The sequence below is a fragment of the Oncorhynchus tshawytscha genome, linkage group LG24, assembly GCF_018296145.1.
Source record: "Oncorhynchus tshawytscha isolate Ot180627B linkage group LG24, Otsh_v2.0, whole genome shotgun sequence".
NCBI lineage: Eukaryota > Metazoa > Chordata > Actinopteri > Salmoniformes > Salmonidae > Oncorhynchus > Oncorhynchus tshawytscha.
In genome coordinates this window covers 14,979,414-15,003,735 of record NC_056452.1, presented here as the reverse complement: position 1 = coordinate 15,003,735, position 24,322 = coordinate 14,979,414, and the positions used below count along the sequence as shown (strand labels likewise).

The following is a 24,322-nucleotide window of genomic DNA, read 5'->3' as shown; positions in this document are numbered from 1 at the left end:
GTTTCTTTATTTCTATGTTTTCTATTTCTTTGTTTTTGGCCGAGTGTGGTTCCCAATCAGAGACACCTGTCTATCGTTGTCTCTGATTGGGAATCATACTTCGGCAGCCTTTTTCCCACCTGTGTTTTGTGGGTAGTTGTTTTCTGTTTTGTGTCATTATCTGACAGAACTGGTCTTTTTTTTTTTTTTTTTCACTTTGTTATTTTGTTCAAGTGTTTTTTGGTAACTAAATAATCATGAACACTTTCCACGCTGTGCTTTGGTCCACTCCTTCCGACGACAGGCGTGACATGGTGACCTAACGTCCTATTAAGACACTCTACAGTATGTTGGATGCTTTATCCTTTATTTGACAGTTACCTGTATATTGTATTCTCAAAAACATTATTTTATACAAAAAAATTTATTGTTTAACAAGTAATCTTTTTTTTCTCTCAAATATGTTAAATTGACTGCACCCCTGTTTTCAATACTTTTCAATACCTCACCTTGTGAGGATAACGGCACTGAGCCTTTTTCTAAAATGTTTTATGAGATTGGAGAACACATGGGGAGGGATCTTAGACCATTCCTCCATACAGAATTTTTCCAGATCCTTGATATCCTTTGTCTGCGCTTGTGGACTGCCCTCTTCAATTCAAACCACAGGTTTTCAAGTCCGGATACAGATGGCCATTGCAAAACGTTGATTTGGTGGTCAATTAACCATTTCTTTGTGGATTTTAATAGGGTTATTGTCTTGTTGGAAGATACACTTGCGGCCAAGTTTCAAACTCCTGGCAGAGGGCTAAATTTGGGCTAAAATGTAAAGGTACTGGGTAAAGTTCATGATGTAGTTGCCCTTAACAAGGGCCCCAGGACCAGTGGAAGCAAAATAGCCCCATAACATCAAAGATCCACCAGCATATTTTACAGTAGGTATGGGGTTATTTTCTCTATTGCTCATGATAGCCTCTTGGGAGTGAACAAGATGGTAGCCAAGCTGGCAGAGCTGCTGATATCTGCTGCTACCAAAACAGAAAATACAAATGAAGTTGGTCCAACTCCCTGACACAGAGGGAACATCACTCAGATACAATTCCTGAGCGAGACCGGTCCAGTGGTTTCTTACTGAGGAATTCTCACAATGGCTTACCTAACAACATTTTGTGTGACACCCCAAAAACTTACTACTACCAGATCCTCTGTGTGCCTGTGTTTACTGTGACATGTCCTACAGCACTTTCAGTCTGTTACCTTCTGGCTTCTTCCATGTAATCCAAACCCTCTAATTCCTCATCACCCTTGGATTTGAGTTTCTTTACAGGAAGATGGGATTCATGATGTGATTAAAGTCCACCTGAGTAGTTACTGCCCTCCTGTGGAAACAATGGGATTAGTCTTCCATTATAATAGTCTGGTCTATGCCATGGAGGGGGTCGAAAGGGGACTTTGGGATGAATCGGAGGATACTATATGAAAGGGAGGAGATACATTACGTGGATACATCATGCGATTATGAGATTCTGTATATGACTTTCAGTACAAACAATAGCAGCTTTCCATTCTAGTCATTACATTTCAGTCCACAGAAGCTTCTGGAGGATTTAAACTGTGTAGAATCCTTACCATACAATAAGTTTAGTGTAGCCGGTGCTATACTGCACCGCTGTAACTCTGCGTTGTGTGTGGTTGATAGAGACTATAAACGTGGACTTGGGAGATCAGGTAGTTTTAATCAAGCAGAACTGACTCTCTGCATCTTGCATCTGCATCCAAAAGGAAATAAAACATTTGTAGAGCACATCTGTTCTGAGAATCGTCGCCTCTTTCTCTCTCAGTGCATCAAAATGATTTTGGAATACAAAAATGAATACACTCTCTCCTTATTATAAATAACATATTTTACATTGATAAAACCACATACCTGCATCCAAAAGGAAATAAAACATTTGTAGAGCACATCTGTTCTGAGAATCGTTGCCTCTTTCTACAACAGATGCACAATAGGAGGGACTGTGATCATTCAAGGAGCTAGCCATCGTTCACACATACAATAGCCTGTTAATACCTTAGCTAGCTATTAACCACATGTTGAATTCAGAATGTTGATATCATCCTAAAAAGTACAATTACAAGTGCATCTTAACAATACCATCCACTTATGAGTAACCTCTAAATATACATCAGTATTCATGAACAAAACACTGTGTGTATGACTTTGTACTTAAAAGAATCAAACCTTTTCTGAAGACAGAAAAAGCGTGCCTGCCTCTCAGTGCATCAAAATGATTTGAGCACGAGCACGCAGGGACGTAAGTACACACTCCCCTATTCCCAGGATGCAGGCATGCATAACAAATCAACACAACATATTGATATATGAACCTGGTGAAATTCACATAGTACTTTAACAACTGTTACGTTAGCAAGTAGGGTAGTAGGCCTATAGCTGCACAGAGTCAGAGTGACATACTCTATTGTAGGCCTACACTCTAGATCAACATTCATCATGTATTTATTGAATTAATTCATTTAGGCCTACATTACCAAGCAGTGCACAAAAAAGTATTACATCAAAATGAGTCAATATGAATTTAATTGGCATTGCAGAGCACGCTCCTTTCACTTCCTGTCTGTGGCAGCACTGCGCATACACCCTTTTTGTGGGTCTCCTTAGATAACAAAAGACAGGTGTCAACCACAGACAGATGTGCGCGCAGAGTGAGAATGCAACATTGGTATCCCAATAATAATGTATTTAATTATTTTATTTTGAAAATTTTACTATACTGAACAAAAATTTAAACACAACATGTAGTGGTCCCATGTTTCACAAGCTGAAATAAAAGATCCCAGAAATGTTCCATACACACAAAAAAATGTATTTCTCTCCAATTTTGTGCACAAATTTGTTTACATTCCTGTTAGTGAGCATTTCTCCTTTGCCAAGATAATCCATCCGCTTTACAGGTGTGGCATTTCAAGAAGGTGATTTAACAGCATGATCATTACACATGTGCACCTTGTGCTGGGGACAATAAAAGGCCACTAAAATGTGCAGTTTTGTCACATAACACAATGCCACAGATGTCTCAAGTTTTGAGGGAGCGTGCAGTTGGCATGCTGACTGCAGGAACGTCCACCCGAGCTGTTGCCAGAGAATTTAATGTTCATTTCTCTACCAAAAGCCACCTCCAACATTGTTTTAGAGAATTTGGCAGCATGTCCAACCAGCCTCACAACCGCAGACCACGTGTAACCATGCCAGCCCAGGACCTCTACATCCGGCTTCTTCACCTGCGGGATCGTCTGAGACCAGCCATCCAGACAGCTGATGAAACTGAGGAGTGTTTCTGTCTGTAATAAAGCCCTTTTGTGGGGAAAAACTAATTCTGTCTGCACCCCTGCCCAGTCATTTGAAATTCATAGATTAGGGCACAATAAATGTATTCAATTGACTGATTTCCTTATATGAACTGTAGGTCAGTAAAAGTTTATATTGTTACATGTTGAGTTGATATTTTTGTTCAGTATGCATTGGCATCCATGTTTGATTTAGGTAGAGGGTAGCATCTGAAAACGGGATTTAGGCCTAATACATTCTTCTTGTGCACTGCTTGGAACCGTCCACCGATTATGGATAGCCCCCTAGGGCTATGGCCTTGGCTACCTTCTGACATGGGAAAGTCTGCTAAAGAGGTAGGCCCAGCCAGTCATTTTAGCGTAATACGTTGACGCGATCTAATGTTTGGGCAAGGGATAGCTTCAGGGTGGCATCTAAGGGATTGTGTTGGGACATTAATTTGGCCTGGTACAAGTCATTCCAATGTCCCAACAGAATCCCGTAGTTGTGGTGGTCCTGAAGTTAGGCAACGGGCACATGGACTAAAAATTGCGTAAAACATGTCTTAGGCCTACACACTTAGAAAAGAGGGTTCCAAAGGGGTTCTTCAGCTGTCCCCATAGGAGAACCCTTTTTGGTTTCAGGTAGAACCCTTTTGGGGTCCATGTAGAACCCTCTGTAGAAAGTGTTCTAATTGGGCTCCACCTGCAGTAAAAAAGGGTTCATCAAAGGGTTCTCCTATGGGGACAGCCGAATAAACCTTTAAGCTTCTATGTACACGTTCCCCCCTAAGAGTGTATACACAAAACTGTCTGCAAGATGTCTAACCTTCTTCGGAACTCTTCAGTCATCTCTCTTTCATGGCTAGACTACTCTGAATTTTGTGTTCTGTTGTCTTCTGTTCTTTCATTTCTTTAAAAAAGTGTTTAAATGCAGCGCGGTGCCCACGCGGCCATATTCAATCAAGCGTGTTAGTTAACCACAGCGCACGTGAGTTACCGCCGCTGCCGCGTGAGCCCCCACAGTCACCCTGTATTTTATTTACCCGAGAAACACCACTGCACCAAACTCATTCAAGAAAAATGAATAGGAAAGGAAACAACATAAACCGCTATTCTCGGGTGGCAGGTCTGTTGTAGTGCTCTGCGGACTAAGTAAATGCCTTGAATGCAGTTGTGACAACGATTCTCAGAACTACTGGCGATCCAAGAACTTCACCTCATCTCACAACAGCAACGAGTCATCTGTAGATGTGCTTATAAACAATGCCACATATCAGTGACTTATGAAGAGCATGTACAGAGCTTTTAATTAATGATGAACGGACATTTTGCATCTTTACGACAAGCAAGTAGGTAGAGTACCACTCTCTGACGTCCGAGAATGATGATTGTCTCACACACACACCACACGCACGTATACTCTTTGTTTATTTATCTTATCGCACTTTTTTGATAGGTTTGAATAACTGCATCTGTTTGAACAATGGCATATTTCGAGATTGCATGGGAGAGAGACACTTTATTGTAGTATTGTAGTGAGGCAGTATTTGGAAAAACAAGAGTACAGCACATTTAGAAATAGAGAAGAAAATAACAAAATATGTCGCAGATCACTGATAAGCTACTGGGATGTATTGTCTTGTAATTTTATTCTTTTTTTTTCCTTCAAAAAGCTCTCCTTCGTGGGAGGAGTTAGGTGCAACAGCTGGCTCTCTTTACATACTTTTTCGCAGCGGAGACAGACACATCTCCCGAAGCAACAAAAAAAAAAGGCGGACGATTGAACAGCAGCATTAAATCTGATCTCGCCTCTCTTTAACACAGGAATTGTATATGATTTGCTTCGAAACACGTTAAGCACACGACCAGAGAAGAAATCGACACTTCTGGAAAATGTTCTGGGACATATCTTTTTCCGGATTTGGGAGAACTAGCTACAGATCTTGAACGATTTCCTAGAAAGGTGCAAAGCTATGATGGAAACTCCGTCTGCCCTTGCCCTCCTACTGTACGCTACCTTTATCCATACGTCTATGTTATTACGTTATAATGCAATAACCATAATACACGTGTTTCATTACAGATTCTTAATCAGTCCTGATGTTTGCTATGGAAGGCATGCCTGTTATGGACTGCCTGAAGGACTTCAATCACTGAAGTTGAAGAGGGAGAGAGAAGTGGATTTATCCCATTTTTTCCTCGGGAGGTACAGGTACCTAGTGGACCACATAGACCAAAGTGATCAACATGTCTATTTGGGTGATCATACCCATCAGCCTTCCTGTCCTCACCATCACTGGGATATGGGTTGTGTAAGTATAACCTAACTAAGAAGTACAAGTAAAAGTGTTCTGTTTTTTTTTCCTTCGGATCTCAACAAGACAAGTAATGTATTGTGTATTCTTGAGGAACCCCAGTCAGATTTCCCTATTGTGTTGTGAGTATATATAGAGGGTAGGGTATGCTGTCCCAAGGTCTTCCACAATGTGCAATAACTGCAGATTGTACCAAATTGTCACCTTTGATACAGTTACAATTCTACAAGACTGAAACCTTAGTGATCTTCGGTCAAGTTGTCTGTAAAGACAAAGAAAAAACATGTAACTACACCTGAGACTGTTTGAAAGACTGTGTCGAAAAAGTATGAACTTCGTTGAGTTCGAGAAGCCTTAAGTTAAATTAAGTTAAGCTGAAAAATAAGGTGATGGAAAGCCAACATTTCTCTCTATGGCCATGGATTACTTGCTGACTGATATGAATCAAACATCTAAATTCAAGCAAATCCTGTTGGGCCTCCCCATCCCTCTATTCAGCTAGTGTCTTAATTGCACTCCTGCCACAAAAGTGTTAATTACCCTTTACATTGAAACAACTGGCAATAAAGGCAGCCTGTATGGATGAAATGAGCTAGAAGACCTGTTATTATGGGTTGATGTACCCTTTGGCATCTGTCTGTGGGTTGGATTGAGGTGGTCAGATGGTATCAGGTTCCCTTGGCTGTAATTTTAGAGATGGTTATTGTGAAATATTCATTGGGGATTTATCAGGCCTCTTGAGAATCTATTCCCCCTGCATATTACAAATGTAGTTTGTGAGAAAAGGCAATGAAAAAGCCAAGAAGACGGCCAAAAAGAGTGAGAGGGACAGCTGAGTTGGAGATTGAGTGGAAGAGTAAGTAAGGAAAGGGATAATAGGTTAAAGAAAGGGAGGTTAAATCAATAAAAAGGCTGTGTACCGTCCCACGTGTTAGCGCCAGCTGTGTGTGACTGGTGTTCAGGCGGAGGGGATGCCTGGGCTTGCTGTGATCACTGCTACAGTGGAATGCACCGCCAGAGGGCCAGAGCAGTAGAGACCCATGCCTCTTATTTAACCTTTATTTTACCAGGTTAGTCTCATTGAGACTAGACATCTCTTTTACAAGAGAGACCTCCTGAACATAATATTAGTTCCAGGGAAGTCTCAGAATAGTCATGAGTCAAGCACACCAAGGGCGGACTGGCCATCTGGCATTTTGGGCAAATGCCAGATGGGCTGGTCCATTTTTATCCCTGTGGGCCTATGTAACTCTGATTTTTTGTGTGCAAAAGGATCATTGTTTGGCTAACAATGGAGGCCTCAAGGGGAAAAAAATGCCTGTGTGGGGCACTCAACTAAAAAAAATGGGCCAGTGTGTCAGAAATGCCAGGACTGATTTCTGGTCCCAGTCCGCTCCTGAAGCAAACTCTGGTCGAGAGAGGCTCTAATCTAGAGGCTCTTTCTTGAACGTTCTCTTTTAATTGTACTGTACAGTAGTAACCCCACATCTCACTTTATCTATCGCATTATTGAGCGGAGCTGAAAGGCTTGATGTTATACAATAGTTTGGGATCACAAAGATAGTAGAACTCTACCTGTAAGACACTTCACCAGACCAACTCTTCAACTAAACTGGAACTGATCCACTGCAGGACTGAGCTTTTCCTCTGCTGTGGTTGGCCTGCTGAACATTTGACGACGAACATGTATTTATGTTTGTATTGCCATTTTTATTTTTATTTGATGTAAGTTGAACTCATAATTCAGCACGTTGCTGTCATTTGTACAATGTTCCGTTCAAAAAACAGCACACATAAAAACATTCTCTCTCTCAGAAGAGATTTGTGCTGTGTAGCCTCACACACAGGAGTTGTCACACCTTAGTTGTCTGCTCAGAGAGCTTCTGAGATAGATAGGATACATTATGTTTGTCTGCTACCTTATCTTGCAAAGCCACCATGCTTGGGAAGATCATGTGTTTGGACATCTCCTCTCACCTGCCCGTCTTAAGATAAGAAGTTGTTATCCTCGAAAAGTGCTGAGTGACTGGTTACACTTGATGGAATCCCCCCCAAAACACACAGACACAAACATCTACACCACAGGCAATAGATACAATAGTTTTGAACAAATAAATATAAAATCTTTACAGAATGTCCTAGTTATTTTTTCCCAGGGACCCAGTGGAGTATCAGGTTATACTTGTGAGGTGTGCGGCTTGGCCAGCACTCTCTAGTGCTCCTTGAAATGAAAGAGTGTTTTTGTTGAGGTCATTAAACTCTGGGAATTTCACAGAAGCGCTAGATAACACAACTCTCTAGCTAACTGTTGACTTCAGGTCCTTGCAAATGAGAGAGCGACTCTACAGTAAACCCCTGGATGAGGCCAAGGTCCACAGGCACACCAAATAGAATGGACATTGCAACCCAGCCAAGTCAAGAATGTCACTTCTCAGATCTAGGATCAGATAACCCAAGCCCAAATCCTAACTATAAGCATTGGAGGATAAATAATATCTGACCCTGTACCAGCAGTTAGGTGCAACTTCTATCAACTCAGACTTGGGGACTGTGTGTTGCACACTCGTAGAACAAAAAAGGTTCCGGTTATTCGTCTGTCACCATTAGATAACCATTTTGGGTTCCAGGTAGTAACTTTTTGGGGATTCAGATAGAGTCCTTTTGGGTTCCATGGAGATCCCTCTGTGGAAAGGGTTCCTCATGGAACCCAAAAGGGTTATTCTACCTGGACCCAAAAGGGTTCTTTCTACCTGGAACTTTTTAGTTTCTAGATACTGTAGGACCTTTTTTTTCTAAAAGTACAGCATAAAGGCTTCCTTGTATTCCAAAGGGTGCAGAGAGATCTCAGGTATGCAGGCTGCAATGAGTTTCCATGAGAGATGAGGCACACCCCTTTTTTCATACGCATTTTAGGTCGGTTACTGTTTATGTCCACTCTCTCTCTCTCTCTCTCTCTCTCTCTCTCTCTCTCTCTCTCTCGCTCTCTCTCTCTCTCTCTCTCTCTGTGTGTCCAGTGTGACAAAACATAGTACATTCTACTGTACTGTATCTTATGGAACCCCTGTATCGTGGGCGCTCAATTTTTCTTCACAACCACTTTCAAAAGATTCCCTGTCTCTCCTGTCTGAGACTGCGATAGTAACCCTGCTTGGCAACCCCTGGCCAGGCTGTTTCCAGACCTGCTGTTTCATAGACACTTAACACCTGCCTGCCTGTGGGTTTATGGGTCTACTACTGCTGTACGTAACCCAGAGACCTACACTATAATATGTTTAGCTTGGGCACAGCATGAGTCCTTTGTCAAAAAGGGTTGTGTATTTACTGTAGGAGAGATGTCTTCAGAGAAGGTCTTATAAAGATTTCATCTGAGTAACTAAGTTAAGCACAACAGAAGTATGCTATTCAATGTGATGTGATGTGTGATCATTAGGGTTCCAAGTTTTCCTAACCAATGATATAGGGAGTTATTACTGGTTAGGCCACATGGCCTCAGCCAATGAGTTGCATTCATTTTAGGTGTGTTTCCCCCCTCACGTCTGACAGGATTTCTGTCAGGATTTCTGCTTTTCCCCAGAAGGTCAACCCCCCCCTATATTTGTTTGCTCACCTAAGCGAAGGAGGTATCGATAGGCATGACCTAAGCATTGCCGCATTATCATCCCCTGCAATCAATAGATATTGAATAGAGGTTCTCAAACGGTATGGTGAAACCTTTAAACGTCTCTTCATGTTGCTGTGTCAGCATGTTTTTTTTGGGGGTGATCCTCTATGTGATCTCATCAGAACCCAGTGCCCCATCAGTGTCAGCCTATTATGCAACTCTGTTTTGCGTACATTATGATAGTGAGTGAGTGTCCACGAGAACACCGCGTGATCCGATCCTGATATGTAGTGGTTGAAACCCAATGTTCTCTCTTCAGTAGCCTATTGTCCACCGTCAGATAAGAGACTGCTGCCCCGAGGGCTGAACTCTCTGGAGTCGTGGTCGTGTTGTGTTTGCAGCCGGTTAGCGGTTGACAGATAACCTTCAGAGAAAAAGGAATGCATAGTGCAGACCCAGTTTGCTACAGTCAAAGGATGTCCACAAGACATGTACAATTAGACCACTTGGCCATAGAGGTGGCTGTGCACTAATTCATGCGGACATCTTTTGACTGCAGCAAACTGGGTCTGGAAACTCGAAACTATGACCCTAATTAATATGTTAATTCATATGTTATTAAGTGACAAAGGCAAGCGGAACCACCAACTGATGAGTCTGCAGAACCGTTGTGGGGTTCATAGCGTTGGGATGTAGCTATTGCATGAAACGAAGATTAACATCTAGTTTTGTATTAAGGCTAGACTCCTAGATTTAAAAAAAAAAATGTTTTTTGCTATTCTACTCGTTCTGAGTACTCTAACTTGTACCTTGTCGTTCTATTGACTATGTAACACTTGGATAAAAACGTGTCTCTATTTTATTTTCAGATATGCCATGGCCCTCTACAACCAGCATGTCTGCCCTGTGGATAACTGGTACTGTACTTTATGATCAACTCTCTAATGATAATGTTGACTCACCCATAATCAGTGTCATTATCTATAGCAGAAAGGGGAAAGGGGGATACCTTGTAAGTTATACAACTGAATTCATTCAACTGAAATGCATGAGCTCACCACATGTCATTATCCACAACCAAGAGAACTGATACTCTTTCAGTTGATGCCATTTTTTGGGGCTCAGAGATAGAGAAGGATCCCAGTGGGCACACCACGTCATTTCAACATGGATAGTTAGGTAATATTTGGTTGAGACGTTGATCAATGAGATTAAAACCTATTCACCCACTCAAAGAAAAAAAAGTCTGTGGAATTTCCATCCAACCATTTAAAAGCACAGCAAAGTTCAAATGGGAATACATTGTCAGATATTGTGTTTATTTGGTTGAATTGGTTGAATTTGTGAACACGTTAATAGGCTATTTATTGTATTTCAAAAGTTCTTTTGAATTGTGTTTGGTTGTCAACGCAAACAAATGTCAACATTTGAAGGAGGTGTATCTTCTGCTTGGATAGTTCCACTGTGCCACTGACTTAGTCTGGTTTTTATTCCAGTTTGTCTACAAATGAAAAATTGATATGTTGGATTCACGTCTCCATTTCAACCAAACATCTAAGTTAAAGAATAGTACTAAATCAAACTTTAAATGCACTTTCAATCAAGTTTGATTTGATTTACTCCTATTCTTTAACTTGTATTATTTTTGGTTGAGATGGAGATGTGAATCCAACATATCGATTATTAATTTGTAGACAAACTGGCATTAAAACCAGATTCAGTGGCACAGATGGAATTATCCAAGCAGAAGATCCTGCTTCAAATGTCAAATCAAATTTTCTTTGTCACATACACGGGGTTAGCAGATGTTAATGCGAGTATAGCGAAATGCTTGTGCTTCTAGTTCCGACAATGCAGTAATAACTCTTTCGTTATCTAACCTAACAATTCCACAACTACTACCTTATACACACAAGTGTAAAGGGATAAAGAATATGTACATAAAGATATATGAGTGATGGTACAGAACGGCATAGGCAAGATGTAGTAGATGGTATCGAATACAGTATATACATATGAGATGAGTAATGTAGGGTATGTAAACAGTGGCATAGTTTAAAGTGGCTAGTGATACATGTATCACATAAAGATGCAGTAGATGATATAGAGTACAGTATATACATATACATATGAGATGAGTAATGTAGGGTATGTAAACATTATATTAAGTAGCATTGTTTAAAGTGGCTAGTGATACATTTTTTACATCAATTTCCATCCATTCTATTATTAAAGTGGATGGAGTTGAGTCAGTATGTTGGCAGCAGCCACTCAATGTTGGTGGTGGCTGTTTAACAGTCTGATGGCCTTGAGATAAAAGCTGTTTTTCAGTCTCTCTGTCTCTGCTTTGATGCACCTGTACTGACCTCGCCTTCTGGATGATAGCGGGGTGAACAGGCAGTGGCTCGGGTGGTTGTTGTCCTTGATGATCTTTATGGCCTTCCTGTGACATCGGGTGGTGTAGGTGTCCTGGATGGCAGGTAGTTTGCCCCCGGTGATGCGTTGTGCAGACCTCACTACCCTCTGGATAGCCTTACGGTTGTGGGCGGAGCAGTTGCCGTACCAGGCGGTGTTACAGCCCGACAGGATGCTCTCGATTGTGCATCTGTAGAAGTTTGTGAGTGTTTTTGGTGACAAGCCAAATTTTTTCAGGCTCCTGAGGTTGAAGAGGCGCTGCCGCGCCTTCTTCACAACGCTGTCTGTGTGGGTGGACCAATTCAGTTTGTCCGTGATGTGTACGCCGAGGAACTTAAAACTTACTACCCTCTCCACTACTGTCCCATCGATGTGGATAGGGGGGTGCTCCCTCTGCTGTTTCCTGAAGTCCACAATCATCTCCTTTGTTTTGTCGACGTTGGTTATTTTCCTGACACCACACTCCGAGGGCCCTCACCTCCTCCCTGTAGGCCGTCTCGTCGTTGTTGGTAATCAAGCCTACTACTGTGGTGTCGTCCGCAAACTTGATGATTGAGTTAGAGGCGTGCATGGCCACGTAGTCGTGGGTGAACAGGGAGTACAGGAGAGGGCTCAGAACGCACCCTTGTGGGGCCCCAGTGTTAAGGATCAGCGGGGTGGAGATGTTGTTACCTACCCTCACCACCTGGGGGGCGGCCCGTCAGGAAGTCCAGTACCCAGTTGCACAGGGCGGGGTCGAGACCCAGGGTCTCGAGCTTAATGACGAGTTTGGAGAGTACTATGGTGTTAAATGCTGAGCTGTAGTCGATGAACAGCATTCTCACGTAGGTATTCCTCTTGTCCAGATGGATTAGGGCAGTGTGCAGTGTGGTTGCGATTGCGTTGGAGTTGGAGTGGGTCTAGGGTGTCAGGTAGGGTGGAGGTGATATGGTCCTTGACTAGTCTCTCCAAGCACTTCATGATGACGGAAGTGAGTGCTACGGGGCGGTAGTCATTTAGCTCAGTTACCTTTGCTTTCTTGGGAACAGGAACAATGGTGGCCCTCTTGAAGCATGTGGGAACAGCAGACTGGGATAAGGATGATCAGACCGGGATAAGGAATGATGTTTATCCACGCAGATATGGCTTAAACCTTGGATGGGAGACCTAAAGGTAGCTGTAGATAGATCCATTTTCTAAACGTTGAAGATCAGACGTTGTTTTAGGTTTGTCTATGTTGAAGTTTGGTTACCATTATGACATAATCCTGTGGTTGAAATGTCACCCTCAAAAGACTCGCATAACAACAGTTGATTACTTTTTTCAAATTCAATGTATTTTCCACATAGATTCCATGTTGCAATACGTTGACAATTTACGTTGAAACAACATTGATTCAATCAGTTTGTGCCTAGTGGGATAACGGTTGCCCAAACTTTAACTGTTGTGTCGTCACTGATTTGGTTTGTTATTGAAAATGGATTTATTTGTAAAGGTGATAACCCCAGAAAAGGTATTGTTGTTATCCTCGCAGGCTTGTAGGGTATGATGTTACGGCATAGTTTGTATCTACGTGGATAAACATCACACTAGGTACATGATGTGTTCAGCAGGTCCTAAACACACCATGAATCAAATCAAAATCAAATTATATTTGTCACATGCACCGAATACAACGGGTGTAGACTTTACCATGAAATCCTTACGACCCCTTCCCAACGACGCAGAGTTAAAAATGAATAATTAAATAAAACTAAAAATAGTAACATTAGAGGAATAAAATACTCAAGAATGGCGTTATATACAGGAAGTACCAGTACAAGATCAATGAGCAGGGGGACGAGATATTTGAGGTAGATACAGTTGAAGTCAGAAGTTTACATTCACCTTAGACAAATACATTTAAACTCAGTTTTTCACAATTCCTGACATTTAATCCGAGTAAAAATTCCCTGTCTTAGGTCAGTTAGGATCACCACTTTATTTTAAGAATGTGAAATGTCAGAATAATAGTAGAGAGAATGATTTATTTCAGCTTTTATTTCTTTCATCACATTCCCAGTGGGTCAGAAGTTTACATACACTCAATTATTATTTGGTAGCATTGCCTTCTTGCCTCCTTGCTCGCACACACTTTTTCAGTTCTGCCCACACATTTTCTCTAGGATTGAGGTCAGGGGTATGTGATGGCCTCTCCAATACCTTGACTTTGTTGTCCTTAAGCCATTTTGCCACAACTTTGGAAGTATGCTTGTGAGTCATTGTCCATTTGGAAGACCCATTTGCGACCAAGTTTTAACTTCCTGACTGATGTCTTGAGATGTTGCTTCAATATATCCACATCATTTTCCTGCCTCATGATGCCATCTATTTTGTGAAGTGCACCAGTCCCTCCTGCAGCAAAGCACCCCCACAACAATGTGCTGCCACCCCTGTGCTTCACAGTTGGGATGGTGTTCTTCGGCTTGCAAGCCTCCCCCTTTTTCGTCCAAACATAACAATGGTCATTATGGCCAGACAGTTCTATTTTTGTTTCATCAGACCAGAGGACATTTCTCCAAAAAGTACGATCTTTGTTCAGTTGCAAACCGTAGTCTGGCTTTTTTTATGGCGGTTTTGGAGCAGTGGCTTCTTCCTCGCTGAGCGGCCTTTCAGGTTATGTTGATATAGAACTCGTTTTACTGTGGATATAGATATTTTTGTACCTGTTTTCTCCAGCATCTTCACAAGGTCCTTTGCTGTTGTTCTGGGATTGATTTGCACTTTTCGCACCAAAGTACGTTCATCTCTAGGAGACAGAACGCATCTCCTTTCTGAGCGGTATGACAGCTGAGTGGTCCCATGGTGTTTATACTTGTACAGATGAACGTGGTACCTTCAGACATTTGGAAATTGCTCCCAAGGATGAATTCCACCAGTGTAGGTCTACAATTTTTTTTCTGATGTCTTGGCTGATTTCTTTTGATTTTCCCATGACGTCAAGCAAAGAGGCAATGAGTTTGAAGGTAGGCCTTGAAATACATTCACGGGTACACCTCCTATTGGCTCAAATTATGTCAATCGCCTGTTTAAAGGCACAGTCAACTTAGTGTATGTAAACTTCTGACCCACATGTCATTTTAATACAGTGAATTATAAGTGAAATAATCTGTCTGTAAACAACTGTTGGAAAAATTACATGTGTCATGAACGTAGCAGATGTCCTAACTGACTTGCCAAAACTATAGTTTGTTAATAAGACATTTGTGGAGTGGTTGAAAAACTAGTTTTAAGGACTCCAACATAAGTGTATGTAAACTTCTGACTTCAACTGTACGTGAAGGCAGGGTAAAGTGACTAGGCACCTAGATAGATAATAATAGGAGTAAAATAAAAACACAGTAGGAGCTGCATATGATGAGTGTGTGTGTAGGTCTGTTTGTGTTTTGTGTGTATGCGTGTGTGTTTTATGTGTGCATATGTAGTGAATGTGTGTGGGTTTGTGTGGGAGTGTCAGTGTAATGTGTGTGAGTGAGTGTGCATGTAGTGTGTATATAATCTTGTGAGTGTGCATAGAATCACTACAAGATAAGGTCAGTGCAGATAGTTTGGTTAACCTTTTAATGAACTATTTAGCAGTCTTATGGCTTGGGGGTAGAAGCTGTCTCGTCTTGGTCTGAGAGCCGATGCGCCGGTATTGTTTTCTGGACAGTAGCAGAGTGAACAGTTTATGACTGGGGTGGCAGGAGTCTTTCGCAATTTTTCGGGCCTTCCTCTGACACCACCTGATCTAGAGTTCCTGGATTGCAGGGAGTGATTTACTGGGCTGTCCTCACCACCCTCTGTAGCGCTTTGTGGTCGAGGACGGTGCAATACCAAACGGTGATGCAATACTGTATGTCAAGATGCTCTTGATGGTGCAGCTGTAGAACCTTTGAGGATCTGAGGGCCCATGACAAATCTTTTCAGCCTCTTAGGGGGGGAAGAAGCGCTGTCATATCCTCTTCACGACTGTGCATGTGTGTGGACAAGATATAATTGTACTGGAGGGGATGGTCGCCATTTTATGGGCTCCTGACCAATTGTGCTATTTTGTGTGTTTTTGTGCTGTTTTTAACTTTTTTTTGTAGATAATGTTTCCGCCATCTTTTCCTATGATGAAAAAGAGCGTCTGGACATCAGAACAGCGATAACTCACCTCAAACTGGACGAGGATTTTTTATTTAATGAGTTGGACACAAAGGATATACTGCTCTTCCCGGACCAGGCCCAAATCCCCATCATTCGTATGAAGAGGAGACGCCATTACAGAGGTCGAAGAGCTGGATGCCTGGCGAGACTGCGTAGGCGAGTGGTTAATCTGCCTTTACCCTCTGTTCTACAGGCGAACGCTGGAGAATAAACTGGATGAGCCCCGTTCAAGACTATCCTATCAAAGGGATATTCAAAATTGTAATATCCTATGTTTCACCGAGTCGTGGCTGAACAAGGACATGGACAATATACAGTTAGCTGGGTTTTCCGTGCCTTCGGCAAGACAGAACAGCAGCCTCTGGTAAGATCGTAGGCGGTGGTGTGCGTCTCTTTGTCAACAACAACTGGTGCACGATCTTTAATATTAAGGTTTTGCTCGCCTGAGTTAGTGTACCTCCTGATAAACTGTAGACCAGTTTACCAAGAGAGTTTTCATCTATATTCTTTGTAGAGGTCTATTTACCACCACAAACCGATGCTGGCACTAAGACCGCACTCAATGAGCTGTATACGGTCATAAGCAAACAAGAAGGTGCTAATCCAGAAACGGCGCTCTTAGTAGCCAAAGACTTTAATGCAGGACAACTGAAATCCGTTTTACCTCATTTTTAAAAAAATTATATGGATCACCTTTACTCCCCACAGAGACATGTACAAAGCTCTCTCTTGCCCTCCATTTGGCAAATCTGACAATACCTATCCTCTATTCTATTCTGTCCTCCTGATTCCTGTTTAGAAGCGAAAACTCAAACAGGAAGTACCAATGACGTCCTCAGTACGGAAGTGGTCCGATGAAGCAGATGCTAAGCTACTGGACTCTTTCGCTAGCACAGACTATATGTTCCGGGATTCCTCCAATGACATTGAGGAGTACACCCCATCAGTCACTGGCTTCATAAATAAGTGCATTGACGACAACGTCCCCACAGTGAACGTAAGTACATATCCCAACCAGAAGCCATGGATTACAGGCAGCCTCCGCACTGAGCTAAAGGCTAGAGCTGCCGCTTTCAAGGAGCGGGACACTAATCTATCTCATAAAAAATCCCGCTGCGCCCTCCGATGAACTACCAAACAAGCAAAGCATCAATACAGGACTAAGATCAAATCCTACTACACCTGCTCTGACGCTCGTCGGATGTGGCAGGGCTTGCAAACTATCGAGCTACCCAGTGACGCAAGCCTACCATATGAGCTAAATGTCTTCTATGAACACTACAGCTCCATCAATGCGGATGGGGGTGTGCTCTACCCTCTTTCTCCTGTAGTCTATGATCAGCTCCTTAGTCTTACTGACATTGAGGGAGAGGTTGTTGTCCTGGCACCACACTGCTAAGTCTATGACCTCCTCCCTGTAGGCTGTCTCATCGCCGTCGGTGATCAGGCCTACCCCCGTTGTGTCATCAGAAAACTTGATGGTGTTCAAGTCGTGCATGGCCAAGTAGTCGTGGAGAACAGGGAGTACAGGAGGGAACTAGGCACATACCCCCGAGGGGCCCCCTTATTGTGGGTCAGCGTGGCGGAGGTGTTGTTGCCTACCCTCATCACCTGGGCTCGGTCGTCAGGAAGTCCAGGATTCACTTGCATTCACTAGTATTTTAGGCAGGTTAGCTTGGAGTTCTTGGGAACAGGGACAATGGTGGTGAACTTGAAACATGTTGGGATTACAGACTGGGACAAGGATATACATTTGAGTCTAGACACATGCCACTTGATCTGTGCCTGCTTTGAGAATGCACCCTGGTATTCCATCTTGCCCGGCGGCCTTGCGAGTGTGAACCTGTTTAAACGTTTTACTCATATCGGCCATGGAGAAAGAGAACACACAGTCGTCTGGACCAGCAGGGGCTTTCACGCAAGACCCCGTATTGTATTCCTCGAAGCGAGCTTAAGAGGCATTTAGCTTGTTGAGGAGTTCTTCATCACTGGGAATCTCACGTCTGGGTTTCCCTTTGTAACGTCTGCTAGCCCTGCCTCATACGATAACCGTTGAAGCAGGTTTAATAGGATTCCACCTTCCTCCTATATTGTCATTTTGCTTGTTTTGATGTCTCATTGGAGGTCATAGCGGGCTTTCTTGTATGCACCATATCCGTGTCTCGTTCCTTGTAAGCTGAGCATGGATATTGCCAAGCATGGATATTGCCTGTAATCCATGGTTTTTGATTTGTATATGTTTGATGAAGCCTGTGACTGATGTGGTAAACTCCTCAATGCTATTGGATGAATCCCGGAACATATTCCAGTCTGTACTAGCAAAACAGTCTTGTAGCCTTGCGTCTGCTTCATCGGAAGCAGGAGTATAGAGTCGTGGTCAGATTAGCCGAAGGGAGAACGAGGGAGGGCCTTTGTTTCTGTGTGTAGAATTAAGTAAACTAGTGGCGCAGGAGATGTGATGATAAAGTGAGGTAGAATGTTTTTAAGTCTCCCCATGCGGACACAGTGGACCATTATGTTATTTCGGCCTCACATTGATTTTACCTAGAAAGAGTTACACAGTTGTAGACTTCCACTCAAGACAATCAGAAGCAATTTCAGTAATTCTATAATCTTTATCAAAACCCCAAAATTCCTGCTGACGTATGTGCTTTAAATGTCAAACCAGCAAACTGATTTTGAACGGTTATGAACCAGCTCTTGCAAAAGGGCAAGAGAAACCGTACCTTCTCAATAAGTCTGCTTATTCAACATTAATTCGGGAGAAATTTTATAATTTATGGCTGGCTCGTTTCACAAGAGGGAATAGTCCATCTTTTCTCAGCCTACATCAACAAGGCCCCCCTCTAGACTTCCTGAGCCCGACTGCCTTATTCAAACATAGTGAGGCATGAGAGAAACGGGGTGAGGGAGAAATGGAGAGAGGAGGGAGATGGAGACAAATTTGGAGAACATAGAGAGAAATAATATGGGAGAGGGGAGAAACGAGAGCATGTGGAGAGAGAGAGAGAGGAGTAATGGGTTAATTATGGGAAAGCAGGGATGGGAAGCAACTTTTTGGGGAAAGGCAATAGCATGCAAATTCTTTTAGGAGTGGGAGAATTACTTCTGTGGTATGTGTGAAGTAAACAGGGATTAAACATGCCAGGGTGCTACATTAATTCCAAGCTATTCCCACAAGCAGCAGACGTGCCCAAGCAAAAACAAACAACTATTCCAAACCCATACTTGCACTATACCTGGACATTTGACTGTAAGGAGCATTCTACTGACACTCCTTAATCAGGGAATTCCAATCAAAGTTCATTGGTCGCGTACACAGTTTAGTGGATGTTATAGCAGGTGCGGTGAAATGCTTAAGTTGCTAGTTTTTAACAATTGCAGTGGTTAAGGGTTAAGTGGTTATTAAGGGCGCTGTACTGCAGCGCCAGCTGTGCCATCAGAGACTCTGGGTTCGTGCCCAGGCTCTGTTGTAACCGGCGGGGACCAGGAGGTCCGTGGGGTGATGCACAATTGGCCTAGCGTCGTCCGGGTTAGGGAGGGTTTGGCCGGTAGGGATCTCCTTGTCTCATCGCGCACCAGCGACTCCTGTTGCGGGCGGGGCGCAGTGCACGCTAACCAAGGTTGCCAGGTACACTGTGTTTCCTCCGACACATTGGTGCGGCTGGCTTCCGGGTTGGATGCACGCTGTGTTAAGAAGCAGTGTGGCTTGGTTGGGTTGTGTATCAGAGGACGCATGACTTTCAACCTTCGTCTCTCCCGAGCCCGTACGGGAGTTGTAGCGATGAGACAAGATAGTAGCTACTAAAACAATTGGATACCACGAAATTGGGGTGAAAAAGGGGTAAAAGTTCAAATAAAATAAATTGTTTTTGATGTATAAATATTCTAGAAATCATACAAGATAAAGTGTACTCTGATCAGTAGACAGACACATGTAATACAACAGTACCTGCGTCAATGTTCTTCCAAGCACCCATCAACAAATACAGTCATCCATCAAGTGGGAGGCTCCCATCCCACGTCATGCCTCAGCTGGCTTGTCGGGCTCCCATGCTTCTGCCGGCCAGGCAGGCTCCCATCCCATGTCATGCCTCAGCCGGGTTGTCAGGCTCCCACGCCTCAGCCGGCTCGTCAGGCTCCCACACCTCAGCGGGATCGTCAGGCTCCCATGTCTCAGCCGGCTCGTCAGGCTTGCCCAGGTGGGGCTGGGTGGGGATACTGTCACGCCTGCTCCCGCTCACTCAAGGGCGCCAGACTGCCCATCATTACGTGCACCAGCGTGTCTTTGGACTCACCTGGACTCCATTACTTTATTGATTGCCCTTCCTATATCTGTCTGTTCCTTGGTTTGATCCCTGTGTCAGCATTATTGTCGTTATGTTTCCCCTGTCCTGACGCTGTCCTTGTTTGTTGCTTGTCAGTTATTTATTAAATGTTCACTCCCTGTACTTGCTTCTCGTCTCCCAGTGTCTGTCCTCACAATATTGTTATGCGAGATGTGTTTACTTTAGTAGTGGTGGGTGTTCGGTGGGGACGCATTCTGATCAAGACTTTGCATGTGTCGAAGCATAACTAATGGGTGACTTTATGCTCTCATCTCACCTCACAAAGGTCACACAGTCCATTCAGGATAGCCACCTGTGTTAGGCGGATTATGCAATAGTTCCATCTGCAAATATGCCTTAATAAGGAATACAATTCCCTCAGAAAAGTTATCCACTGGGCACAGATGTCAGTTCAATGTCTAGTTTTGATTTACATTTGGTTGAGTTGTCAACTAACATCAATTTAACGTGAAATCAACAAAAAAAATGACCTTGTCATTGGATTCAGGTTAAAAGTTGGGTGAAAAAAAGTCTAAATTCCCTTACGTTGATTACTTTTTGCAAATCCAATCAGTTTTCCTTGTTGATTCAACTTCATCAAATTGTATTATTTTGTTGAAATGACATGGAAACAACGTTGATTCACCTCGTTTTTGCCCAGTGGGTAAAGTATGTTCCATTTGATAGCAAAAGTGTAAAGTAAAGGTCTAATGTTTTGGTTTTTTCATCCAGGCTGTATAATCAGTCGTGTGAGGAGAAGCTGTCTCTACAGAGGGGTCCTGAGCTGTGCTGTACCCTGGACAATGTCCCACTCATCAGGTCAGTACCGTATTACACTGTCTGTACTAGAGGTCGACCGATTATGATTTTTCAACGCCGATACCGATTATTGGAGGACCAAAAAGGCAGCCACCGATTAATCAGCAGATTAAACTTAAAAAAATTTTTTTTATTACATTTGTAATAATGACAATTACAACAATACTGAATTAACACTTATTTTAACTTAATAGAAAACATCAATCAAATAAATTTTGCCTCAAATAAATAATGAAACATGTTCAATTTGGTTTAAATAATGCAAAAACAAAGTGTTGGAGAAGAAAGTAATATGTGCCATGTAAAATATGTGCCATGTAAAAAAGCTAACGTTTAAGTTCCTTGCTCAGAACATGAGAACATATGAAAGTTGGTGGTTCCTTTTAACATGAGACTTCAATATTCCAAGGTAAGAGGTTTTAGGTTCTAGTTAATATAGTATTTATAGGACTATTTCTCTCTATACCATTTGTATTTCATATATCTTTGACTATTGGATGTTCTTATAGGCACTATAGTATTGCCAGTGTAACAGTATAGCTTCCGTCCCCCTCCTCGCCCCTACCTGGGCTCGAACCAGGAACACATCGACAACAGCCACACCCGAAGCATCGTTACCCATTGCTCCACAAAAGCCACGGCACTTGCAGCTCAAGGGGAATAACTACTCCAAATCTAAAAGCGAGTGACGTTTGAAACAGTATTAGCGCACACCCAGCTAACTAGCTAGCCATTTCACATTGGTTACACCAGCCATTAGGCTGATAGGCTTGAAGTCATAAACAGCGCTGTGCTTGCGAAGAGCTGCTGGCAAAACGCACCAAAGTGCTGTTTGAATGAATGATTACGGGCCTGCTGCTGCTCAGTCAGACTGCTCTATCAAATCAGACTTAATTATAACATAATAACACACAGAAATACGAGCCTTTGGTCATTAATATGATCGAATCCGGAAACTATCATTTCCGAAAACAAAACGTTTATTATTTCAGTGAAATATGGAACCGTTTGGTATTTTATCTATGGGTGGCATCCCTAAGTCTAAATATTCTTGTTACATTGCACAACCTTCAATGTATGTCATAATTACGTAAAATTCGGGCAAATTAGTTCGCAATGAGCCAGGCAGCCCAAACTGTTGCATATACACTGACTCTGCGTGCAATGAACGCAAGAGAAATGACACAATTTCACCTGGTTAATATTGCCTGCCTAACTGGATTAGTAGTTATAACTAGTGATTATGATTGATTGTTTTTTATAAGATAAGTTTAATGCTAGCTAGCAATTTACCTTGGCTTCTACTGCATTCGCGTAACAGGCAGCCTACTCGTGGAGTGCAATGGTTAGACCGTTGGACTAGTTAACTGTGCGGTTGCAAGATTGGAACCCTGAGCTGACAAGGTGAAAATCTGTAATTCTGCACCTGAACAAGGCAGTTAACCCACAGTTCCTAGGCAGTCATTGAAAATAGGAATGTGTTCTTAACTGACTTGCCTAGTTAAATAAAAGGTATGAAAAAATATTTTAAAATAATCGGAAATCGGCGCTCAAAAATACCGATTTCCGATTGTTATGAAAACTTGAAATCGGCCCTAATTAATCGGCCATTCCGATTAATCAGTCGACCTCTAGTCTGTACCATGCTGTACTGTTTCATTCATATTTACCTCCGCACACTAACAGAAGCCTACACTGCATATGTACACAGTACCAGTAAACAACTATGCTACACTATATACAATTTGCCCTGTGAGTTGAGCTGCATGTTGTTTGGTTGAGGTCGAAGGTCATCCATTGTGTTAAACGAATGATCAATGCATCTGCCATTTACCATTACAGAAAGCAAGCGCATGGTGTACATGAAGTGAATGTACATAACAGGCAGCAAGGAGAGCAAGGTCTTCATGGCCTGTTGCTGCTGTCATTAAATATCCCCTATTGTCTTTTTCATCTTTCATTTTTTCACCTTTCTGTTTTCCTTCTTATGTAGCCTGGGTTTCACTAGTCTGGCTAACACCTAACTCTCAAAGTCCTCCTGACGTCAGAGTCTGGGATGGCTATTTGATGTTGTCGGCACAAAGTGTCACTGACGAAGGGGGCTGTGCTTTTACTGATTTGCTCTCTGTGTCTTCCTCAATCAAACACGCACAGCAAAACACAGACCTCGAGCACCGCCCCCCTTCCATTACAACTGTTAGATTTTAAAATTCAAACAACGAGAGGTCTAAAATATTTGAGAGAGCCAATCAAACCCGCCGCACAATTTCTGAGCGAATATTGCATTAAAAAACGGCCTCCTTTCCAGACTAGTGTGTTCACAGCTCTCCCTGCGTCGTGAGTCACGTGGGTCGCGTCTGCCAGGCTAAGTTTTCTCCCCCTTCATCTACAGAATAACAGGAATATGTCTACACAACACACAGCTTGTCCTTGGCTGTGTGGTTTGTGCGTGTGTGTTTGTTAAATGTGTGTGTGCGTGCGTGCGTGCGTGCTTGCGTGCGTGAGAGAGAGAGATAGCGAGATATGCACACACTTACTGGCCTGGCACTGGCAGGAAGTGAAACATTTTGTTTAGTGGATCCTCTGTGAGCCTTTGAAACGTCACAATGGTGACAAGACAAATGGCAACAAGAAGTGTTATGCTTGATGTCGACTAGTCACTTTGTATGTGTGATCTTTTATGAAGGCTTTAGTCTGTGGGTGAGTGACTGGGTTTCTGTGCACTGGTCATGGTTTTGTACTGTGAAATGTTTTGACCTGTGTGTGGGAAAGTGAGATATTTTTTTTCCCATGTTCGGATTCTCTCAATGATCTACACATGCTCCTTGATCCATGCATGTTTTCCTCAATAACCTCTCATAGTCTCCTTCCTCTCATCTGCACGGATCTGAAAACACAGGATAGGTGAATGCAATGCGGTGGACACCTACGGGGACTTTTACATATACAGTTGAAGTCTGACGTTTACATACACTTAGTTGGAGTCATTAAAACTCGTTTTTCAACCACTCCACAAATTGATTTTTAACAAACTATAGTTTTGGCACGTCAGTTAGGACATCTACTTTGTGCACGACAAGTAATTTTTCCAACAATTGTTTACAGACAGATTATTTCACTTATAATTCACTGTATCACAATTCCAGTGGGTCAGAAGTTTGCATACACTAAGTTGACTGTGCCTTTAAACAGCTCGGAAAATTCCAGAAAATGATGTCATGGCTTTAGAAGCTTCTGATAGGCTAATTGACATCATTTGAGTCAATTGGAGGTGTACCTGTGGATGTATTTCAAGACCTACCTTCAAACTCAGTGCCTCTTTGCTTGACATCATGAGAAAATCTAAATAAATCAGCCAAGACCTCAGA

At 42.6% G+C, this 24,322-nt stretch overlaps 1 protein-coding gene across 5 annotated transcripts in view; it reads left to right on the top strand.

The window, feature by feature from the left end:
- The first annotated feature begins 4,368 nt into the window (after positions 1 to 4,368).
- The window catches only part of LOC112223626 (transmembrane protein 150A), a 34,176-nt gene continuing 14,222 nt past the window's right edge, over positions 4,369 to 24,322 (top strand). The window contains exons 1-5 of one of the 5 annotated variants that reach the window (XM_042305359.1): positions 4,369 to 4,676; positions 5,152 to 5,290; positions 5,411 to 5,639; positions 10,113 to 10,160; positions 20,868 to 20,954. In XM_042305359.1, coding sequence (XP_042161293.1) covers positions 5,575 to 5,639; positions 10,113 to 10,160; positions 20,868 to 20,954 — 200 coding nt within the window. In that variant the 5' untranslated portion in view covers positions 4,369 to 4,676; positions 5,152 to 5,290; positions 5,411 to 5,574. The other 4 variants (XM_042305361.1, XM_042305360.1, XM_024386720.2 and 1 more) reach the window with 4 other exon arrangements.